This window comes from Emys orbicularis, chromosome 5 (genome assembly GCF_028017835.1).
Source record: "Emys orbicularis isolate rEmyOrb1 chromosome 5, rEmyOrb1.hap1, whole genome shotgun sequence".
Classification (NCBI taxonomy): domain Eukaryota; kingdom Metazoa; phylum Chordata; order Testudines; family Emydidae; genus Emys; species Emys orbicularis.
The window spans coordinates 125,496,530-125,515,748 of NC_088687.1; the positions used below are offsets into that span (position 1 = coordinate 125,496,530).

The 19,219-nt window shown below is 40.7% G+C and overlaps 1 protein-coding gene across 1 annotated transcript in view; it reads right to left on the reverse strand.

The window, feature by feature from the left end:
- The window catches only part of HTT (huntingtin), a 211,476-nt gene that overhangs the window by 148,852 nt on the left and 43,405 nt on the right, over positions 1–19,219 (reverse strand). The window contains exons 11-15 of the mRNA XM_065405845.1: positions 9,587–9,667; positions 7,986–8,350; positions 2,775–2,898; positions 1,605–1,723; positions 242–353 (exon numbers count right to left, since the gene is read on the reverse strand). Coding sequence (XP_065261917.1) covers positions 242–353; positions 1,605–1,723; positions 2,775–2,898; positions 7,986–8,350; positions 9,587–9,667 — 801 coding nt within the window. The remainder of the gene's footprint in view (positions 1–241; positions 354–1,604; positions 1,724–2,774; positions 2,899–7,985; positions 8,351–9,586; positions 9,668–19,219) is intronic.

Consider the following 19,219-nt stretch of genomic DNA (forward strand, 5'->3'; position numbering starts at 1 on the left):
TACAGTAATATAATAATTTCATCAGGAACGAGCAGGTCAAAACTAAGTTCAGCAATTATGAAAGAGACTATAAATCCTTTTAAAGCTCTTTAGAAGCTGTTGTCATACTTTAAAGTCCTGTCATGAAAAAACAATACGCTCAGTCAATGAAGAGCTGTCACACAACTAGATAAAGTGATCACACTTTGTTTTGTATATTGAGGCAGACAATAAGCCATCACTGTTTTTGACAGCAACTTACCTCCTTTCTCCCCAGTAAGCAGAAAAGAAGCAGATAGGAGACGAACACAGTGAACCAGAGGAGCAGAATTTCCATCTGTGTAGTGACCTATATCTCCCTTTATTCTGGAAGGCTGTTACAAAAAGCAAATCACAGGTCTTATGTATGCTTTTAAGATTAAGTTTAAATTAAAAAAATCATAAGAGGGAACACAATTTAGAAACATTAAGTAATAAACAAGGATCCTAGAAATCTATTTGCCATGGAAAAACACAGAATCTGCATTTGCAGAGAATCTTTAGTTTTTATATTTTTTGAAAAAAATAGAATCATGTACAGTAGCATAACAGGGGAAATGGGCGGGGCTTGGGCTGCCAGCTTAAAAATTGTGAATATATCAATTAAACAGTGTGTTCAAGTGATACCTATTTATATTGTGGCTATGGAAATTAAAGATCATCATTTTATTTTAAATGTGGAAAAACAGATTTTATGGGGGGAGGGAGTTAATCTGAGAATTTTGTTTTTTTTTTAATCACGAAAAACTAGGATCCCTGGTAATAAATCAGAGGCACATTAAATACATCTTCTGTGAGAATGCCCTAAAACCAAATATTTTTGCAAAGATGCCACCACCAGCACTATAATTGTTCTAATTTCACCATAAAAACTATAATATGACAGTTCTGGTAGATTGTTATTTATCTAGACTTGCTGTTTGACAAAAGACTGTCCATGAGGCTCCTTCGGTTACAAAGTTATGCTCTCTGGAAACAGAATATGGAAAGCTCAAGAGTAACATCCTTCTGGAAGTTGCCAAATTTATTAGCTTAAACTGTATGATAGAGAATCTGGCATACCTTTTCAGTGTTGGGGATTAAAAAAAAAAATTTTTTTTCCATATAAAACTCATTGCATTCAACTTGAACTCCTTGGAAGTTCTTTGCTGTATTTGTTCATCGCAGATGGTGGTCAGTTCAATGATATTTGAGCAGCAGATGAAAAATTCATTACATGTCCCTTTGCTACTCTTCATGCACACAGCAAGGGGGAGTTCTTTTTCTCTCTGCAGTTCTGACACCCTTAATTGCATGACTTGTCTATTTATGTTTGCCTAATAGTATACCGTCTTTTGTTTATGTAAGTTTTCAAGATACTGTATTTATGTGATCTAGGAAGTTTTAATTACAAGTTAGAATGTTGATGACTGGAATGCACTTTTTTCAAGCTGGAACATATACTGTAAAGTATACCTACTATTGTACAGATTACCAAATTATCTGCTTATAAAGCAGAATTCCATTAGTTGTTTCAGGTATGCTGGTTTTGAAAATTTAACAAACACCTAACTTAAAAACCCACCTCGAGTGAGAGAATGTCTTACCTTAATCTCATGATCAACAGATTCTACTGCTTCTTCTTTTGCCATGAATCTATCTACACTGCTGTCAGAAGGCTGCCTGCTATGGCCCATGGTTTTCAATAAGTGTGGTTGCTGAAGGGCTTCAGAAAAAAGCAATACATAGCACATTATTTAAGATGTAAATTAAGCTAAATGCAGATCACACACTTTTAACTGAAGTTTATTACCAGACAGTTAAAAAAAGTAGCCTAGAACTAACAAGTAAAATGATTTGTTAAAGAAATGAAAATAGGAAAGATTCATCTTATACATTCATCTTATTCATCTGAAAGTTGTTATATTTGTTTCTGGTAGACATAAAATAGATAATCAGTCTTGCTGGAAATCAGATTCATAGATTCTAGGACTGGAAGGGACCTCGAGAGGTCATCGAGTCCAGTCCCCTGCCCGCATGGCAGGACCAAATACTGTCTAAACCATCCCTGATAGACATTTATCTAACCTACTCTTAAATATCTCCAGAGATGGAGATTCCACAACCTCCCTAGGCAATTTATTCTAGTGTTTAACCACCCTGAGAGTTAGGAACTTTTTCCTAATATCCCTTGCTGCAGTTTAAGCCCATTGCTTCTTGTTCTATCCTTAGAGGCTAAGGTGAACAAGTTTTCTCCCTCCTCCTTATGACACCCTTTTAGATACCTGAAAACTGCAATCATGTCCCCTCTCAGTCTTCTCTTTTCCAAACTAAACAAACCCAATTCTTTCAGCCTTCCTTCATAGGTCATGTTCTCAAGACCTTTAATCATTCTTGTTCTTCTCTGGACCCTCTCCAATTTCTCCATATTTTTCTTGAAATGCGGTGCCCAGAACTGGACACAATACTCCAGCTGAGGCCTAACCAGAGCAGAGTAGAGCGGAAGAATGACTTCTCGTGTCTTGCTCACAACACACCTGTTAATACATCCCAGAATCACGTTTGCTTTTTTTGCAACAGCATCATACTGTTGACTCATATTTAGCTTGTGGTCCACTATAACCCCTAGATCCCTTTCTGCCATACTCCTTCCTAGACAGTCTCTTCCCATTCTGTATGTGTGAAACTGATTTTTCCTTCCTAAGTGGAGCACTTTGCATTTGCAGATGAAAGATGCTACTATTTTTGTAATTGATTTTTCCTATTTATCAACATACCAAGGGAAGAATTTCTGAAAGGATCTGAGGATTCATCATGGAGAACATTTGCAGTTTCATCTTCCTCATCTTGCAGCTGTCCAATCTGCATTCCAGAATACTGGCTTTCAGTACCCTCTAGAACCTAAGATATACAAGGAGTGGACTTTTAGAGTAGACTAACTTTGAGTGCACAAGTCAGAGCACAAACATGCAATGTTAGTAATTCACAAACCAAAGTCAGTCTGATGCATGTTAGCATAAGCGTGCAGCTATGTGCTGGCCCCACACTTCTCAGACTCCTCATTTTTCCAAGATGCAAAATTGTGATCTGGATAGCTCACAGGCCTGACTTAGATTAGAGCCTGCCTCTGTACTACAGCTTGGGCCTTTCTCATTGGTGTGAGGCAAACTGATCCTCCATCCCAGCTGCTATCAACCTCCACCACCCCCTTTTAAGGCCCCAGCTTGACCTAAACTGTCCAGCTGCCAAACCCTCCGATGACCTCAGATGCAGCATGTGGGTAATGGAAGTCTAGCAGTGATCCCACTGGGCACCACAAAACATAGGGCTGGACCTCTTCAAGATACTCTCATTTTATCCCTTAATTCTAACTCAAAGTCTAATGGAAATGAGTTGTTTTTTTTAAAAATCCAATCCCTGATACTAATGTTATGAACCTGCTGCTTATTTAATTAATGCAAAGAGACCACCACCAAAAGGTAGCAAAAAACATTTCACAGCTATACTATCAGAAGGTAACTTAATTTTCTGGCTGCAAAATGCCATGTAAATCGTTAAAGTGAAAGATAAGAATTAAGCTGTCAAGAAATTTTAGCTGCTTAGACTATAATATGAAAATAAATACACAAACAATATGCTGATTGAGTAAGTTACCTTTAACATTCCTATCCTGCACTGGCCAGGAAATGACTCTTCTTTAATTTATAAAAGTCTAAGATCCAACCATATAATTATGAAACAAATCTTTATCATCATTTAATATTTCTCTTTAAAATATTAAAAGGACCTGAAAAGGTCCTCTTCTACTTACAGCAAATCCCAGACTTACAAAAATTAAATAAGCATGCAGAAAGACGAAGTGACACCTCAATTCCCATCCCAACAACAAACTAGCTAGAAACACCCCTCACGATTTTTATGACATCAACCCTCTATACAATGCAAATAAAAAGCAGCCTATAAATTAAAAAAAACACGGAAGTCTGAAAGCAGTTAAAATGTCTAACAAAATACCAAATTAAAATGACACATCTTCAAGAAAACAAGAGATAGCGTTCTTGGATTTCATATGGCAGGAAACTCCATAAACAAAGACAACAGGAAGAAAAAGCCCACAGCCCAAAGATAACAAATTTAACACAAAAAAGGCAAGCCCGGCTCATCTGATCATTTAGGATATGACCACTTTCAGAATTGTCAGTCCATCACTTATTTGGATTTCAAAATCCTATTGTGTATATGTTTAGTCTAACTTCTCTCCTTACTTGTCTAAACCTATAACAGATTTAGATTTATACACTAATACTCTGCTTTATTATTGCAATGGTATCAAATTTTCATTAGATTTGTTAAAAAAAAATATTTGAATGTGTTTATAAAGGCCAAATCATTACATTAATGTGTGTGTTTAAAATAAATATTTTTAAACAATACTTGTGAAGCAGTCTCTCTTTTGCTTACCTGCCAAAACCCAAGTTCAGTGTTCCGCACTTCCGGGGGAAAGCTTATGACAATGTAGGAAGTACAATTTTAGATAACTGTGTTTTGACTAGCTGTTGCAGAGAAGATTCCAAACCCTGAACTCAGGTTTTGGCAGATAAATAAAAACTTTTTCAAACACTGGTTTTTAAAATGCATTTGTATTTTACACTATGGTTTTACAATAAAAAGTGACTAGAAATGGCATTGCAGGGTTCCATGATGACTGAACATGATTTCCACAGCAAATGGAATCAGCAATAAGATTCAGCAGGACAAATTCTAACTTCAGTTACACTTGGTGCAATACCATCATAAAATTCTGTTCTGAATGAACAGGTCTAAGGAGAGATTGCATCTAAAATGGTTAATTCTTAACCTGTTTGCTAAATACCAGGTGGCCTCTGGGTATTTCCACGTTCATTGTTTACATAATTATCAACTTACAGTATAATATGCCTTTCAGAGGCACTTTATATATGCATTAAGCATCACTAAACCTCACTGAAGATATATGTACTGGATTTCCAAAGCAGGTACAGTAACTCCTCACTTAACTTTGTCCTGGTTAACGTTGTTTCGTTGCTGATCAATTAGAGAACATGCTCGTTTTAAGTTGCACAATACTCCCTTATAACGTTGTTTGGTAGCTGCCTGCTTTGTCCACTGCTTCCAGAAACAGCAGCCAGTTGGAGCTAGTGGGTGGGGGCTTGGAACGAGGGTGAACCAGAAGCCCACCCATCAGCTCCCCGCTCCCCTAAGTTCCCTGTGCGGCAGCCGAGCAGGCTACCAATTGCAGGGCAGTGGGCTGTCCCTCCCACCACTGTGTGTGCTGCTCCTGTCCTCGGCCTTGGAGCTGCTCCTGGGAGCCAGGGCTCAGGATGGAGGGAGCTTGCTGGCAGCAGCTGCTATCTCAACTTGATGATCTACTTAAAAAGGCAATGTACTTAGAGTGGGGTCAGGGTACTTAAGGGTGCAATGCTCGTCTCTCTCACACAGGCTGTGTGTCTCTGTCTCTCTCTGCCATGCTGTCTCCCCTCCCTCCTTTCGGGCTGCCTTGTAGAGTGTGAGGCTACATTAATAACAATGTGTTAACCCTTGAGGGCTCAGCCGAGTACTAGTTCATCATTTAGCATCATTTATCCCTGGGAAATATCCCACCCTCTTACTTCACCTCCTCAACCAAGCGTCACAATCATCATTGCTGTGTACAGTAATAAATTGTTTGTTTAAAACTTATACTGTGTGTGGGGGGGCAGTATACATATAAAATATAGTCTTTTTACATTAATTCTTATGGGGAAATTGGATTTGCTTAACATCGTTTCACTTAAAAAGTAGCATTTTTCAGGAACATAACTACAATGTTAAGCAAGGAGTTACTGTACCAAGAAAATATGAAAGCCTTTGACAATTTCAGATTGCAACTCATGTTGAAAAGAACTCTGTACGACCTTAACTGTCCAAACTTAACTGTTCATTTCCAGAGTTCACAATCAGAGTACATCAGAGCTATGGTTATGTGCTAAGAGAGCATACTGAACACTGAAAGGAGGAAATAAAAGATATGTAAGAGTTAAAAACTATCAGTGAAGGACGTATCTATTTGGCATATCTGCATCTGTAAAGTGGGATAAGTGTGATCATCCAGCTCAGCAGCTTACCAAATTGGTACTTTTCCCTGAAGGCGGAATCTTGGGCTTTAGGATTTAAATTTTATTTAATTACTTATGGATATCTTGTATTCATCATCTCTTAAAGTTGTAAATCAAGATTGACTATCTTTCTAAAAGATATGCTATAGCTCAAACATAAATTACAGACACTCCCCGGGTTACACAAGACCCGATTTACGCAAATCCACACTTACGGAAAAAGCTCTGTAAGTTCCGTAAGCTTTTTTTTTTTTTTGGTGGTGTAATTGTCAGGTATACATTCCTGACTTACGCAAAATTCAACTTACACAAGGTGCTCCGGAATGGAACGCTTGCATAAGTCGGGGAGCATCTGTAGAGGCTTGATGCAGAAATTATTGGGTGAGAGTCTATGGCCTGGGTAATGCAGAAGGTCAGACTATGATACTAATAGTCCTTTCTGGTCTTAATATCTATGAATTTAAAAAAAGCTTAAGACTCCAGTCTTTATGATTGCAAAGATGACTGTCAAAAACTGAACAAGTCTAAACCAATGCAGTAATATCAGCCCAAACATGCAGACAGCCTGAAGCAACAGCTTTAAGGGAAATGGGAACTCTCCAATTCTTCTGAATATAGCATTCACTCTGAAGCTTGATGATGACCACTTAGACATCAACAATCTTAGCTATATCACTATTGGGAGCTTGCAAGAAAGGAGAAGGTCAATCCTATTACGAAGATCTGTACTATCTACTGTGAACACCAGTTCATTTTTGCATCATGAGCATTTAAGTGCTGGTCAGAGTTTGAGAAAATATTACTACTTCTCTTCTGCACAATCTGACCCCACTTTTGTGCAAGAGTACCTGTTTGTCACATTTGTAAAGAAACCATTTTTAAAAACTCCACAGGTCATTTATTCTTCCCAACTCATCTTCAATGAGTTCACAGAGCTGTTTTTAGGTCAAGCACCGACAACACATTTGGAAGCCTGAATTGAGGGTTGATATGCTACATATCTGCATTTGATTGTGTCATTTGCCAAATTCCTTAAAAAAGCTTTTTTTAAAACAAAAACCAAACAAAAAAAAAGGCATTATTATCTGTTGAATTGTCCTTTTTCAACTACATGACATCTTCACTGAAAAGAGATGGGCATACTGAAATATCTGTAAATATCTGTAGAGTACACTACTGAATAAATGCTTGAAGTAAGCATAAAAGCATCAATGTGTGGTACATATAAAGTTACGCAATGTTCAAACAATATAACAGACATTCCAAGAGGGTATAACAAGAGGTAGTAAAACTTAATTTCCAAGTGAGAAAGCACAGGCAATAAGCCACAGAATATGCAACATGAAAGCATGAGGTTGAAACACTCAGACTTGAGGGGTATTTATCTATTATTCCAAATGGAAGGTTCACCCTTTAACACTTTCACTAGCCCTTTTAAACTGAAGGTTTACAATTTAGTTAGCTTTAAGGGCTAACGTGCTATTAAAACAGAAGCATGTAATATTTAGAACATTTTTCATGAAAACCCATTAATATTTTCATTCTTTCAGTGAAAAGAGTAATTTTATAGTGTGTTTAATACATAGAGGTCAAGTTTAAAGCCTTGTGTTCAAACTAATGTTTATAAACAGAAATTCATTTTTTTAAAGCTGCAGTGAAAGTGTTAAAATGAGGTCAAGCTCTCAGTTAAAGCTATGAGCTGCTGACCTTTTCAGTGTTACTAGCTGAGGACGGGAAAGTAGAAGATGAATAAGTAGATGTGTCCAAGTCTGGGCCCTCCATGGAGGAGCTCTGAGATATGTCGGGCCCCTCAGTAGAAGACTGGGATACCCGCTCTGCCCGTTGCACACTTACAATTTCAGAACTGTCCGAAGGGGTCACAGCTGAATCTGGACCTTCTGTGGTAGTCTGAGAGCTATCACTAACTGGTGAAGAAGCCTGCGTGCCATCATTCAAGTCCATAGTGGGGTCTGACTGGACAGTGCTGATCTGGCTGGAGCTCCGACTAAGCATGTCATCCTCTTCCCCTTCAGTAGTTGTGCTGGCCAAATCACAACTGGTCAGGTCTACAGAGTCTGATTGCAAAGTATGTTGTGAACGTGGCTGCTCAGTGATGATGTCATGTCCTGTGGGATCAGCTGCAGAACTTACTATTGATCCAGCTGTTGATACTCCTGATGAAGAAGCTAATTCACTGGTTATCTCACTCTTCATAGAGGCTTAAACAAAAAGAAATTAGTGATCCAAAGTCATCTATCAAGAAAATATCTGTATACACTTTAAGGAAAAGATTTAAACACCAAAGGAAAATAAAATAGTCAAATTCAGCTTTGCACCCCTGATATAAAACTGGATTAAGCTTAGAAGGGAGCAGTGAATGAAGCAATACAATATTGCTAGGGAGGTAAATGCCTGTAAGCCATTTAGGTATAGTACAGCCTTTTCAGCTTTTCATTGCTTCTTCTATAAAGGCTGTAACCAGCACCTTAAGGCCCATATTTAGTCCTTTTGGATCTGAATACAGCAGTACAAGAACCATCTTTTTTAATTATGGGTTAAGATGCCAGAAGCAGGGTTTTAAAGTTCAATAAAGAAAATGTATGCAAATTTGGATACGAGTCTGAGGGAGCTATGTTTCTAAATAGTATGCATCTTCTACTTTAAAAAATTATTATTTGATCGTCTTCTGTTACTATGATTGCTAACAGCACTTTAAAAACATTTTAAAATAACAGCAAGAAACAGCTGCAAGCGACTAGAATGAGGGAGATGAGAAGGTAGGCAGATATTTTAAAGGGAAATTGTGTGATAATAAAAACACTTTGTGAAAGTTTATTTACTTACTGTCACAAGAAACACCAAGATTACTATGACAGAAAGATTAGAAAAAAATTCTATAGAATTAAATTTGTTTACTTAGTGCATTTGACAGCACATTGTGTCTTTTCCCCCTGTTTTCAGGTCTTTCAACATAGCAATAATGAATAGAAACATTTTTTTTAAAATAAGAAAATATAATTGTAAAGAGAAAGATTGGCAGGACTACTCAGGAACAGGTGTAGTACTTAAAACTACTTTCAACTCTTTCTAGATTTTAAATTAATTTTTATCCCTTTAAGTTAAGTTTTTAAATAATGATTCTTTTAAATACATGATGCCGCATTAAACAGCATTTATGCTGTTTCCCCTTTAATCCTCAACTAAGCAAATTCCATAATCACAGTTGAATTAGACTTTTAACAATCGCCACACTTCGTAAACAAACAAAGGATAAATGGTAAAGGTAAAGGAGATGGTAAAATATAACTGTATATAGCCTTGGGCTATTCCATTTTTAGTCAATCATACTTTATGGACAGACACTTATTTACTATTCAGGGTGGACTTGCTGAACAGCTTACAGAAACACAGAAATTACACTAAAAAACTCTGTGTTAAAAAGAATGCAGTCCTACCTGCAAAAGTTGCAGTGCTGACTTCTGACCGTGTTTCAGGGTCATCCTCCAAGCCTTCTTCTTCTCCTAAAAGTACTTTACCTGGTAAATGATGCAGCAATAATATTTTTAAGTTTGCTAAAAATGCTATCCTACACTCTGGAAACAGTCTCAATTCTTTTTAAAAAAGAGAGAAGGTAAGTAAGTGAGGTAATATCTTTTATTGGACCAATTTCTGATGGTGAGAGAGACAAGCTTCCAAGCTACACAAAGCTCTTCTTCAGGGCTGGGAAATGTACTCTAGAGTATCACAGCTAAATACAAGCTGGAACAGAGATAAACAATTTGTTCCACCTTGTATTTAGCTGTGACACTCTTGAGTACATTTTCCAGCCCCGAAAAAGAGGTCCTTTAAGTTCAAAAGCTTGTGTCTCACCAGCAGAAGTTGGTCCAATAAAAGAGATTATCTCACTCACCTTGTTTAATATCCTGGGACCAACATGGCTACAACATTGCATACATGAAAAAAGTCAGATGTAAAATGTCTACCCTCTTTGAAGTAAATTATCTATCCTTACACTGAAAAAATATCCAGGTTATTATAAAATAATGGACATGGGGAAAATGAATAACTAAGAGAAAGAGCAGACAGCATTTTACTATGTAGTCGGGGAGAAGTGGACAATGACAAATGGACAATGAAGGCTGATTGCTTTGTGTGACAGTCTGGGACTCTGTTTATGTGAACTTATGAATGCCAATCTTTTATGAATTCTCTGTATGCTTATACCCTTACTCATAGCTTTCATTGTATCCTTGCATCAATCCTCTTGTTTAAAGGGAGAAGGTCTGGGTGTCTCCCCTGAACAGAGCAGACATTAAGGACCATCAGCATTGCAATAACCTTCCCTTATCAGGGTATTAGATTCTACCAGCCAAAAATGTTTGGCTTGCAAATGTCTCTTATCCCCAGTAACAAAGACTGAGGGTTGGAGACCGCAGTCCATAAAGAATTACAGAGTGAAAATATTCCAAGGAAAGGAAGAGTACTGGAATCTGCTGTTAAAAGGGAAACTCTCTAACAAGGAGGCAGCATATCAAAACTAGAAGACAAGACTTGGCAGGAGTAGAAGGGCTGCAGAAGAATTCTGGACTCGCTGGAAGATGCTGATTAAGACTCAAAGAGCTCTCAGAAGGGGTGAGAAAAACTGAGGAGGGTCTCACATGCAAGTGTTTGATATTTTTCCATAGATCTGAATATCTTGTGTACTTTGTTTATGGCCAGGTCTACACTACAGAGTTTTGCCAGCATAGCTCTGTCAGTCAGGTGTGTAAAGAAGTGTGATCCCTGACTGACAGCTGTGTCCCAAAAGCCCCTCACGTAGATGCAGTTATTCCAGTAAAAGCACAGTTTTGCTGGTACAACCTGCATCCACACTAGGAGCCTTTTGCCAGCATACACGTACCAATATAGATATACTAGCAAAGCACTCAAAGTATAGACCTGGCCAAGAAGTAAAGTGTGTGTGGTTTAGAAGTGCCTTTACAAACTCTGTGTGTTACTGGTTTAATTGTCACAAAATCCCCAAAAGGTGAAACAGTAAACCAGAGTATCCACGAGGATGGAGCTCTGGAGAAGGCATGCATGAGCTACTGGTGAGACTTGGGAGGTCCACATTGGTCTTGGGATCAAGGGTAACTCAGCTGCAAGGCTTCACATCCCGAGAAGGTACCAGCATTGCACCAGTCTGCACCCCAGGAGTGAGCCTGAAAGGGCAGAGCAAGTACATGTACGGATGCTGCTCACACTCAGTAAATTCAAAAGCATGTGGGGGATGCAAAGTTTGAGTCCAATACAGCAGCCTAATAAATTCCATAATGGGGTACTCAGCCAGGGCTATAATACTTCCTTTTTTTTTTTAAATGTGTATGGGTTACATGAAGATGCAACCCCCCACCTAATGCAATAAGATAATACATTTTAAAAGACCCAGGAAACAAAAGAGTTATTATGATAATAGTATTAGCAGCTTATGTGACACATACTACTAAACTACATATTTAGAAAGACTAACCGGTAATCCAAAATGTGTGGCAGAGAATTCTGTTTTGCATTTCCACTTTTGTTTTCTTTTATGATGCAACCACAAGGCTACATTAACACAGACATCTGCATTTAATATTCTTGGTTTTGTATTTTTCATGTGAAGAAAAAAAATGAAACACAGCTCTGATAATACAGAGTTGCAGAATTGTGTTTATCCACAGCACCATAAGTTTTAGAGTACCCAAGTCTACAGATAAGGAAAAATGTAGTTGTGGCATTTGGAATTGTGCAACTCCACAGTATTCCGGAAAATAATGCAACTAAAAATCTATTCTACAACAAATGTTTAGGCTTCTCTTTTTTGCACTATAAACGCATGAGAACATATTTTTAAAATAATTAATCATGCTGAAAATGGCTGAGTATACTTAAGGTCATACTGTGTTCTGAACCTCAAGCACAGAAGACTCAGTATGTGATCACTGAATCATAGAATATCAGGGTTGGAAGGGACCTCAGGAGGTCATCTAGTCCAGGGGTCGGCAACCTTTCAGAAGTGGTGTGCGGAGTCTTCATTTATACACTCTAATTTAAGGCTTCGCGTGCTAGTAATACATTTTAACGTTTTTTAGAAAGTCTCTCTATAAGTCTATATATTATATAACCAAACTACTGTTATATGTAAAGTAAATAAGGTTTTCAAAATGTTTCAGAAGCTTTATTTAAAATTAAATTAAAATGCAGATCTTATCAGTTTAGTGTGATCCTTGCCCCTGCTTTTCCTTGCTGAGTTTTCCAACATCTGGCACGTATTTGGATACTTTAAGCTGCACACAGGCTTCTGAGTGATCAGTTGTTAACCGGCTCCGAGAGGGACAGAGGACAGATTTCATGTGTGAAAATACCTGTTCACACAGGTATGTGGATCCAAATGCTGAAAGCATTGCAAACGCAATTTTCTTCAAACAGTTACATTTCACTGGCAGGGACGTCCAGCAGGTCAAAATAGAGGCCCCATGATCTCTCTCGGTAGCTTCAAGTGAGCTCCGCAGCTCCACAAACTTTGATGTCCACAATTCTGAGCTTTTTAACTGAATGAGTTGCATTTCGAAATCTTCAACACCCATCCACTGAAATACAGACAAATCCAAGTTGCTTTCGTTGAACTTTTCAGGTTTAATTAGAAAAGAAAGCATTGGGCCAAATCTCTGGAAATCTTGAAATCTGTCAGAAAATAATGATTCCAGTTCTTTCATGTACTTTCGAATCTCAGCAACACTGACAGTGCAACGTGTCGATAGCTCTTATATGAGTTGGAAGCAGTGGAAAGTAGAAGTTTGAATATCCCTGGAAAAAACTGCTCGTTTCACAACAAATGCTTTCCAGGCTTCATAAAGATCCAGACCTGTTTGCCCTGCACCCTGGAGAAAGAGGTTGAGTTCATTTATGTGAGCGGTGATATCAGTTAGAAACACGAGCGTACATAGCCATTTGTCATCATCCAGTTCAGGGTAGTTTTGTTCTTTTTCCGACAAACAGGCCTTGATTGCATCAAAACAGTTTACAAAGCGCACCAAAATTTTGCCATGACTTAGCCACCGAATGTTGCTGTGAAGTGGGATGTCGTTATAAGCACTGTCCATCTCTTCTAGCAGTGCTTGAATTTGTCTGTGAGTCAAAGGAGATCGAGCAACAAGGAAATTCACAATTCGCACCACTATATTCATCACATTATTAAGCTCTGAATTAGAAATTTTAGCACACAGGTTTTCTTGATGGATGATACAGTGAAATTTGACTGTCGGACAGCCAATTTGATCTTCAGTCTTCAACCTTCTGTTTTCCGACCATGGCAGGAGCACCATCTGTTGTCACACAAAATATTTTTCTGATGTCAACTCCTCGTTCTTCAAAATGGTTTACAAAACTTTCCAGTATATCTTCCCCCTTTGTTGTGCCATGCAGGGGTTTTAGGCAACAAAGTTCCTCTTGGATTTCATCGGAAGCACAATATCTTGCAACAACTGCCAAACGTGGAACGTCGTTTATATCCACGCTCTCAACTGCAACACTAAACACTGCTGTGTCTTTCAATGCAGTTGTCCACTTTTCCTTAATGTTTTCTGCCATTTCACTTATGCGTCTCTCAACTGTTCTGGCAGAGATGGGCAGTTCTTTTATTCTAGATATGATTGTATCTTTATTTGGCAAATCATTGAACAAAATCTCTGAACCGCTGAGAAAAACTTATTTTATATATTCCCCATCTGTAAATGGCTTTCCGGTTTTTTGCAACGCACTGTGCAATCTTGTAACTTCCTTCTGTAGCTTGATTTTTACTTACACTTAAGCTTTTAAAAACAATGCTTTGCTTCTCATATGCTGCTACTGCCTTTTTGATCGATTCAGTCTTGTCTGCTTCGTCAAGAAAGGTTTTCTCGTGCTTCGTTTCAAAATGTCGAACACTTGATGTGCGACAAACAACACTTGCATAACAGAAAGCACAAATAGCACGGTCCTTCTTTTCAATAAATCCAAATGTGTCTGTCCAAGCACGCTGAAATGATCGGACACCTAGCTTCGCTTTCTTAGGAGCTGCCATTTTGTCAAATGTTCCCTTCAACTCTCAGTGGAGAAAAAAATGGCGATAGAAGGCAGGCACAAGGTCAAAACGCAGCATGGCCTGATATAAGCAATTTTAAGATGGGGGTGCTGAGCTGCACCCCCTCTTGCCTCGTGTGCAACCCTCACTGTCCCAGGCTGGGGACAGAGGGCCACGGTAGGGAGGCTGCAGAGCACTGATCCAAGGCCAGAAGCAGAGCCCAGGGTGGCCTGCTGGGACTCCAGGCCGGAAAGCAAGCTGAGCAAGGCAGGAGATCCAGACCCTGGCTGGTAGGTCGTCAGCGGCTGGAACCCCAGATCGGCAGCTGAGGTGAGTGGAGCTGGTGGCTGGTAGGGCTGAGCAGGGCCGGAGGCCTGGACCCTGTCTGGCAGGGTGCCTGCCCTGGAACTCCAACCGGAAGCAAGGTGAGTGGGGCTGCGGCGGGGACCCCGGCTGGCAAGAGGCTAGCAGCAGGAACCCCAGAGCGGCGGCAGGCTGAGCCACTCAGCCCGCCGCCGCGCGCCATCAAAAATCGGCTCGCGTGCCACCTTTGGCACGTGTGCCGTAGGTTGCCGACCCCTGACCTAGTCCAACCCCCTGCGCAAAGCAGGACCAATCCACAACTAAATCATCCCAGCCAGGGCTTTGTCAAGCCTGACCTTAAAAACCTTTAAGGAAGGAGATTCCACCACCTCCCTAGGTAACCCATTCCAGTGCTTCACCACCCTCCTAGTGAAAAAGTTTTTCCTAATATCCAACCTAAACATCCCCCACTGCAACTTGAGCCCATTAATCTTTGTTCTGACATCTGGTACCACTCAGAACAGGCTAGATCCATCCTCTTTGGAACCCCCTTTCAGGTAGTTGGAAGCAGCTATCAAATCCCCCCTCATTCTTCTCTTATACGGCCTAAAATGCAGTTAGCCTTCTTGGCAACAAGGGCACACTGTTGACTCCTATCCAGCTTCTCGTCCACTGTAACCCCTAGGTCCTTTTCTGCAGAACTGCTGCCTAGCCATTCGGTCCCTAGTCTGTAGCAGTGCATGGGATTCTTCCGTCCTAAGTGCAGGACTCTGCACTTGTCCTTGTTGAACCTCATCAGATTTCTTTTGGCCCAATCCGCTAATTTGTCTAGGTCTCTCTATATCCTATCCCTACCCTCCAGCGTTTTTACCACTCCTCCCAGTTTAGTGTCATCGGCAAACTTACTGAGGGTGCAGTCCATGCCATCCTCCAGATCATCAATGAAGATATTGAACAAAACCGGCCCCAGGACCTACCCTTGGGGCACTCCGCTTGATACCGGCTGTCAACTAGACATGCAGCCATTGAGCACTACCCGTTGAGCCCGATGATCTAGCCAGCTTTCTATCCACCTTATAGTCCATTCATCCAGCCCATACTTCTTTAACTTGCCGGCAAGAATACTGTGGGAGACCGTATCAAAAGCTTTGCTGAAGTCAAGGAATAACATGTCCACTGCTTTCCCCTCATCCACAGAGCCAGTTATCTCATCATAGAAGGCAATTAGGTTAGTCAGGCATGACTTGCCCTTGGTGAATCCATGCTGACTGTTCCTGATCACTTTTCTCTCATCTAAGTGCTTTAGAATTGATTCCTTGAGGACCTGCTCCATGATTTTTCCAGGGGGGGGGTTGCCAGTCACCATCATTAAAGGTGACCAGCAAAGGGAAAAGAAGTGGGGTTTTGCCCTTATTTGTCCTTGATGCATAAAGGAACGGCAATTTTTGTCTTGTTTTTTACATTTGAAGCGTCAAGTCTTGAATTCTCCACTCCTCTAGCAAAAAATGGAATACTGGGATGACATCAAAACTGATAAGAAAGTGAAGACTACCAAGAGAGTGGGTTTTTCTGGAAAAAAAAAATTTAAATCCCAAATTGTAACACCTATTTAATTCAAACCTGGACACACTTGGAAAATAAACACTTTCCTTGAAAGATTCAATACTTTCTCCTCATTCAAAACCTTCCTAAAAGCCACTACTTCTCTGATACTACAAGTAATATGCTACTAATTTGCCCACTGCTCCAAGCTTCCTCACATTTTTTATAATCCACATATTCTGGATTTTCAAGGTCCTCCAGGCAGACACTGTACTTTGTGTACAGGCCAGACACACTATCAGCAATAAATCATACATGCATACACCTATACCCATGAAAGGATGAGAAAACTCCTACTAGGATTTCCTCCACCAAAACAAGGGAAGACGATATTTCATTTTCCAATCTTTCATGCATTTAGACATTTTAAAGAAACTAAAAAGGACAGTTTTTAGTTTCCCAAGCAGGTAACCTTTAAGATTAATTGCAAAGTAGGTTATGAATGAAAGCTGATGTCAACTTTAGCTCTGTTCAGGCCCCTTTGTAGAATATAATTATGTGGCCATGCAAACGACCAGATAATTGCTCTTTTGTTTTTAAGATTCCATACAGTTGTGGTCCAAAATGTAAGCATTCATTTAGAAAATATGTAGCCTTTCATTCTTATGGTTGACAAGACAGCCTTCAAAATATGGCCCAAACATAAACCAAAGCCTAAACTAAAACCACAGATTCTTGGTGCTGTTGCTTCAGGGTAAGTACAGGATATTACAGAGTGCTGGGGGTGGAATCAAATGCTGCTGTGTTTCTCCCTCCCTTTCCTCACCTCTCCACCCACTGACCCATGGGGAGCATATTAAAAGTCCAATAGCCTCAATCTTAGCAAAAAGAGCAGAACCCCAATGCTCTGTATGCCAGTAAACTGCAAAATTAGAAATCCACTTCAATTCAACTAGCTACTTCTGCTAATTTTTAAAGTCTTCTCTAAAAGGGAATATCATCTTTGAAATTCATGGTAAGAACTGTGATAATTAGACTGAATATTCTGATCATCTATACCGAAGACTACAGGAATAAACATGAAGTATGGGATTAAAACATGCACAAGTAAAGAAATTCAGTTAGGATACTACAATAACCGTAGTTCAAGCCTTGGCTTGTTTAGCCTAACCAAAAGAAGGCTGAGGGGAGATATTATTGCTCTCTATAAACAGGGAGGGAGAGGAGTTATTTAAGTTAAGCCTCAAGGTGGACACAAGAACAAATGGTCATCAAAAAGTTTAGGCTCAAAATTAGGAGAAGGTTTCTAACCGTCAGAGGAGTGAAGTTCTGGAATAGCCTTCCAAGGCCTGGTCTACACTACACCTTTAATTCGGATTTAGTGGCTTTAATTCGAATTAACTCTGGAACCGTCCACACAACGAAGCCATTTAATTCGAATTAAAGGGCCCTTTAATTCGATTTCTGTACTCCACCCCGACGAGCGGAGTAGCGCCAAAATCGAATTTGTCAATTCGAATTAGCGTTAGTGTGGCCGCAATTCGATGTTATTGGCCTCCAGGAGCTATCCCACAGTGCACCATTGTGACCGCTCTGGCCAGCAATCTGAACTCGCATGCACTGGCCAGGTGGACAGGAAAAGCCCCGGGAACATTTGAATTTCATTTCCTGTTTGCACAGCGTGGAGAGCACAGGTGACCACAGAGAGCTCATCAGCACAGGTAACCATGCAGGCTGATAATCGAAAAAGAGCACCAGCATGGACCGTACAGGAGGTACTGGATTTGATCTCTATATGGGGAGAGGATTCAGTGCTAGCTGAACTGCGTTCGAAAAGACGAAATGCCAAAACTTATGAAAAAATTTCCAAGGGCATGATGGAGAGAGGCCACAATAGGGACACAGATCAGTGCCGCGTGAAAGTCAAGGAGCTCAGACAAGCCTATCAAAAAGCAAAGGAGGCAAACGGTCGCTCCGGGTCAGAGCCGCGGACATGCCGCTTCTACGCTGAGCTAAATGCATTTCTAGGGGGGGCCGCCACCACTACCCCACCTCTGACTGTGGATTCCGAGCTGGGGATAATCTCATCAGGGACACCTGATGATTCCGCGGAAGGGGAAGAGGAGGAGGAGGAGGAGGACGAGCTGGCAGAGAGCACCCAGCTCTCCGTTCTCCCCAACAGCCAGGAACTGTTTCTCACCCTGACTGAAGTACCCTCCCAAGCCTCCCAAGCCAGCACCCAAGACCATGACCTCATGGAAGGGACCTCAGGTGAGTTTACCTTTTAAAATATAAAACATGGTTTAAAAGCAAGCATTTTTAATGATTAATTTGCCCTGAGCACTTGGGATGCATTCGCAGCCAGTACAGCTACTGGAAAAGTCTGTTAACATGTCTGGGGATGGAGCGGAAATCCTCCAGGGACATCTCCATGAAGCTCTCCTGGAGGTACTCCAAAAGCCTTGCCACAAGGTTTCTGGGCAGTGCAGCCTTATTCCGTCCTCCATGGTAGGACACTTGACCACGCCATGCTAGTAGCAAGTAATCTGGTATCATTGCCTGACAGAGCCTGGCAGCGTATGGTCCCGGTGTTTGCTGGCATTCAAGCAACATCCGTTCTTTATCTTGCTGTGTAATCCTCAGGAGAGTGATATCGCTTAGGGTAACCTGGTTGAAATAAGGGAATTTAATTAAGGGGACTGAGGTGGCCGTTCCTACTGGGCTGTTTGCCTGTGGCTGAAAAGAAATCCTTCCCTGCATTTAGCCAAGTGCAAGGGGGGGGGGAGGATTGGCCCAGAGCTTTTCGCGTTTTGCTAGCAGGGATCTTCCCTGATACCAGCCAGGCGGTGGGGGGAGGGATAAAGCACTCATCCCAGAGAATTCATGGCGGGTGGGGGGGGGGGGGTGTTAGTTTGGTTCCTGCAGGGATCTTCCCTGATACCAGCCACGCGGTGGGGGGAGGGATAAAGCACTCATCCCAGAGAATTCATGGCGGGTGGGGTGGTGGTGTTAGTTTGGTTCCTGCAGGGATCTTCCCTGATACCAGCCACGCGGTGGGGGGAGGGATAAAGCACTCATCCCAGAGAATTCATGGCGGGTGGGGGGGGGGGGTGTTAGTTTGGTTCCTGCAGGGATCTTCCCTGATACCAGCCACGCGGTG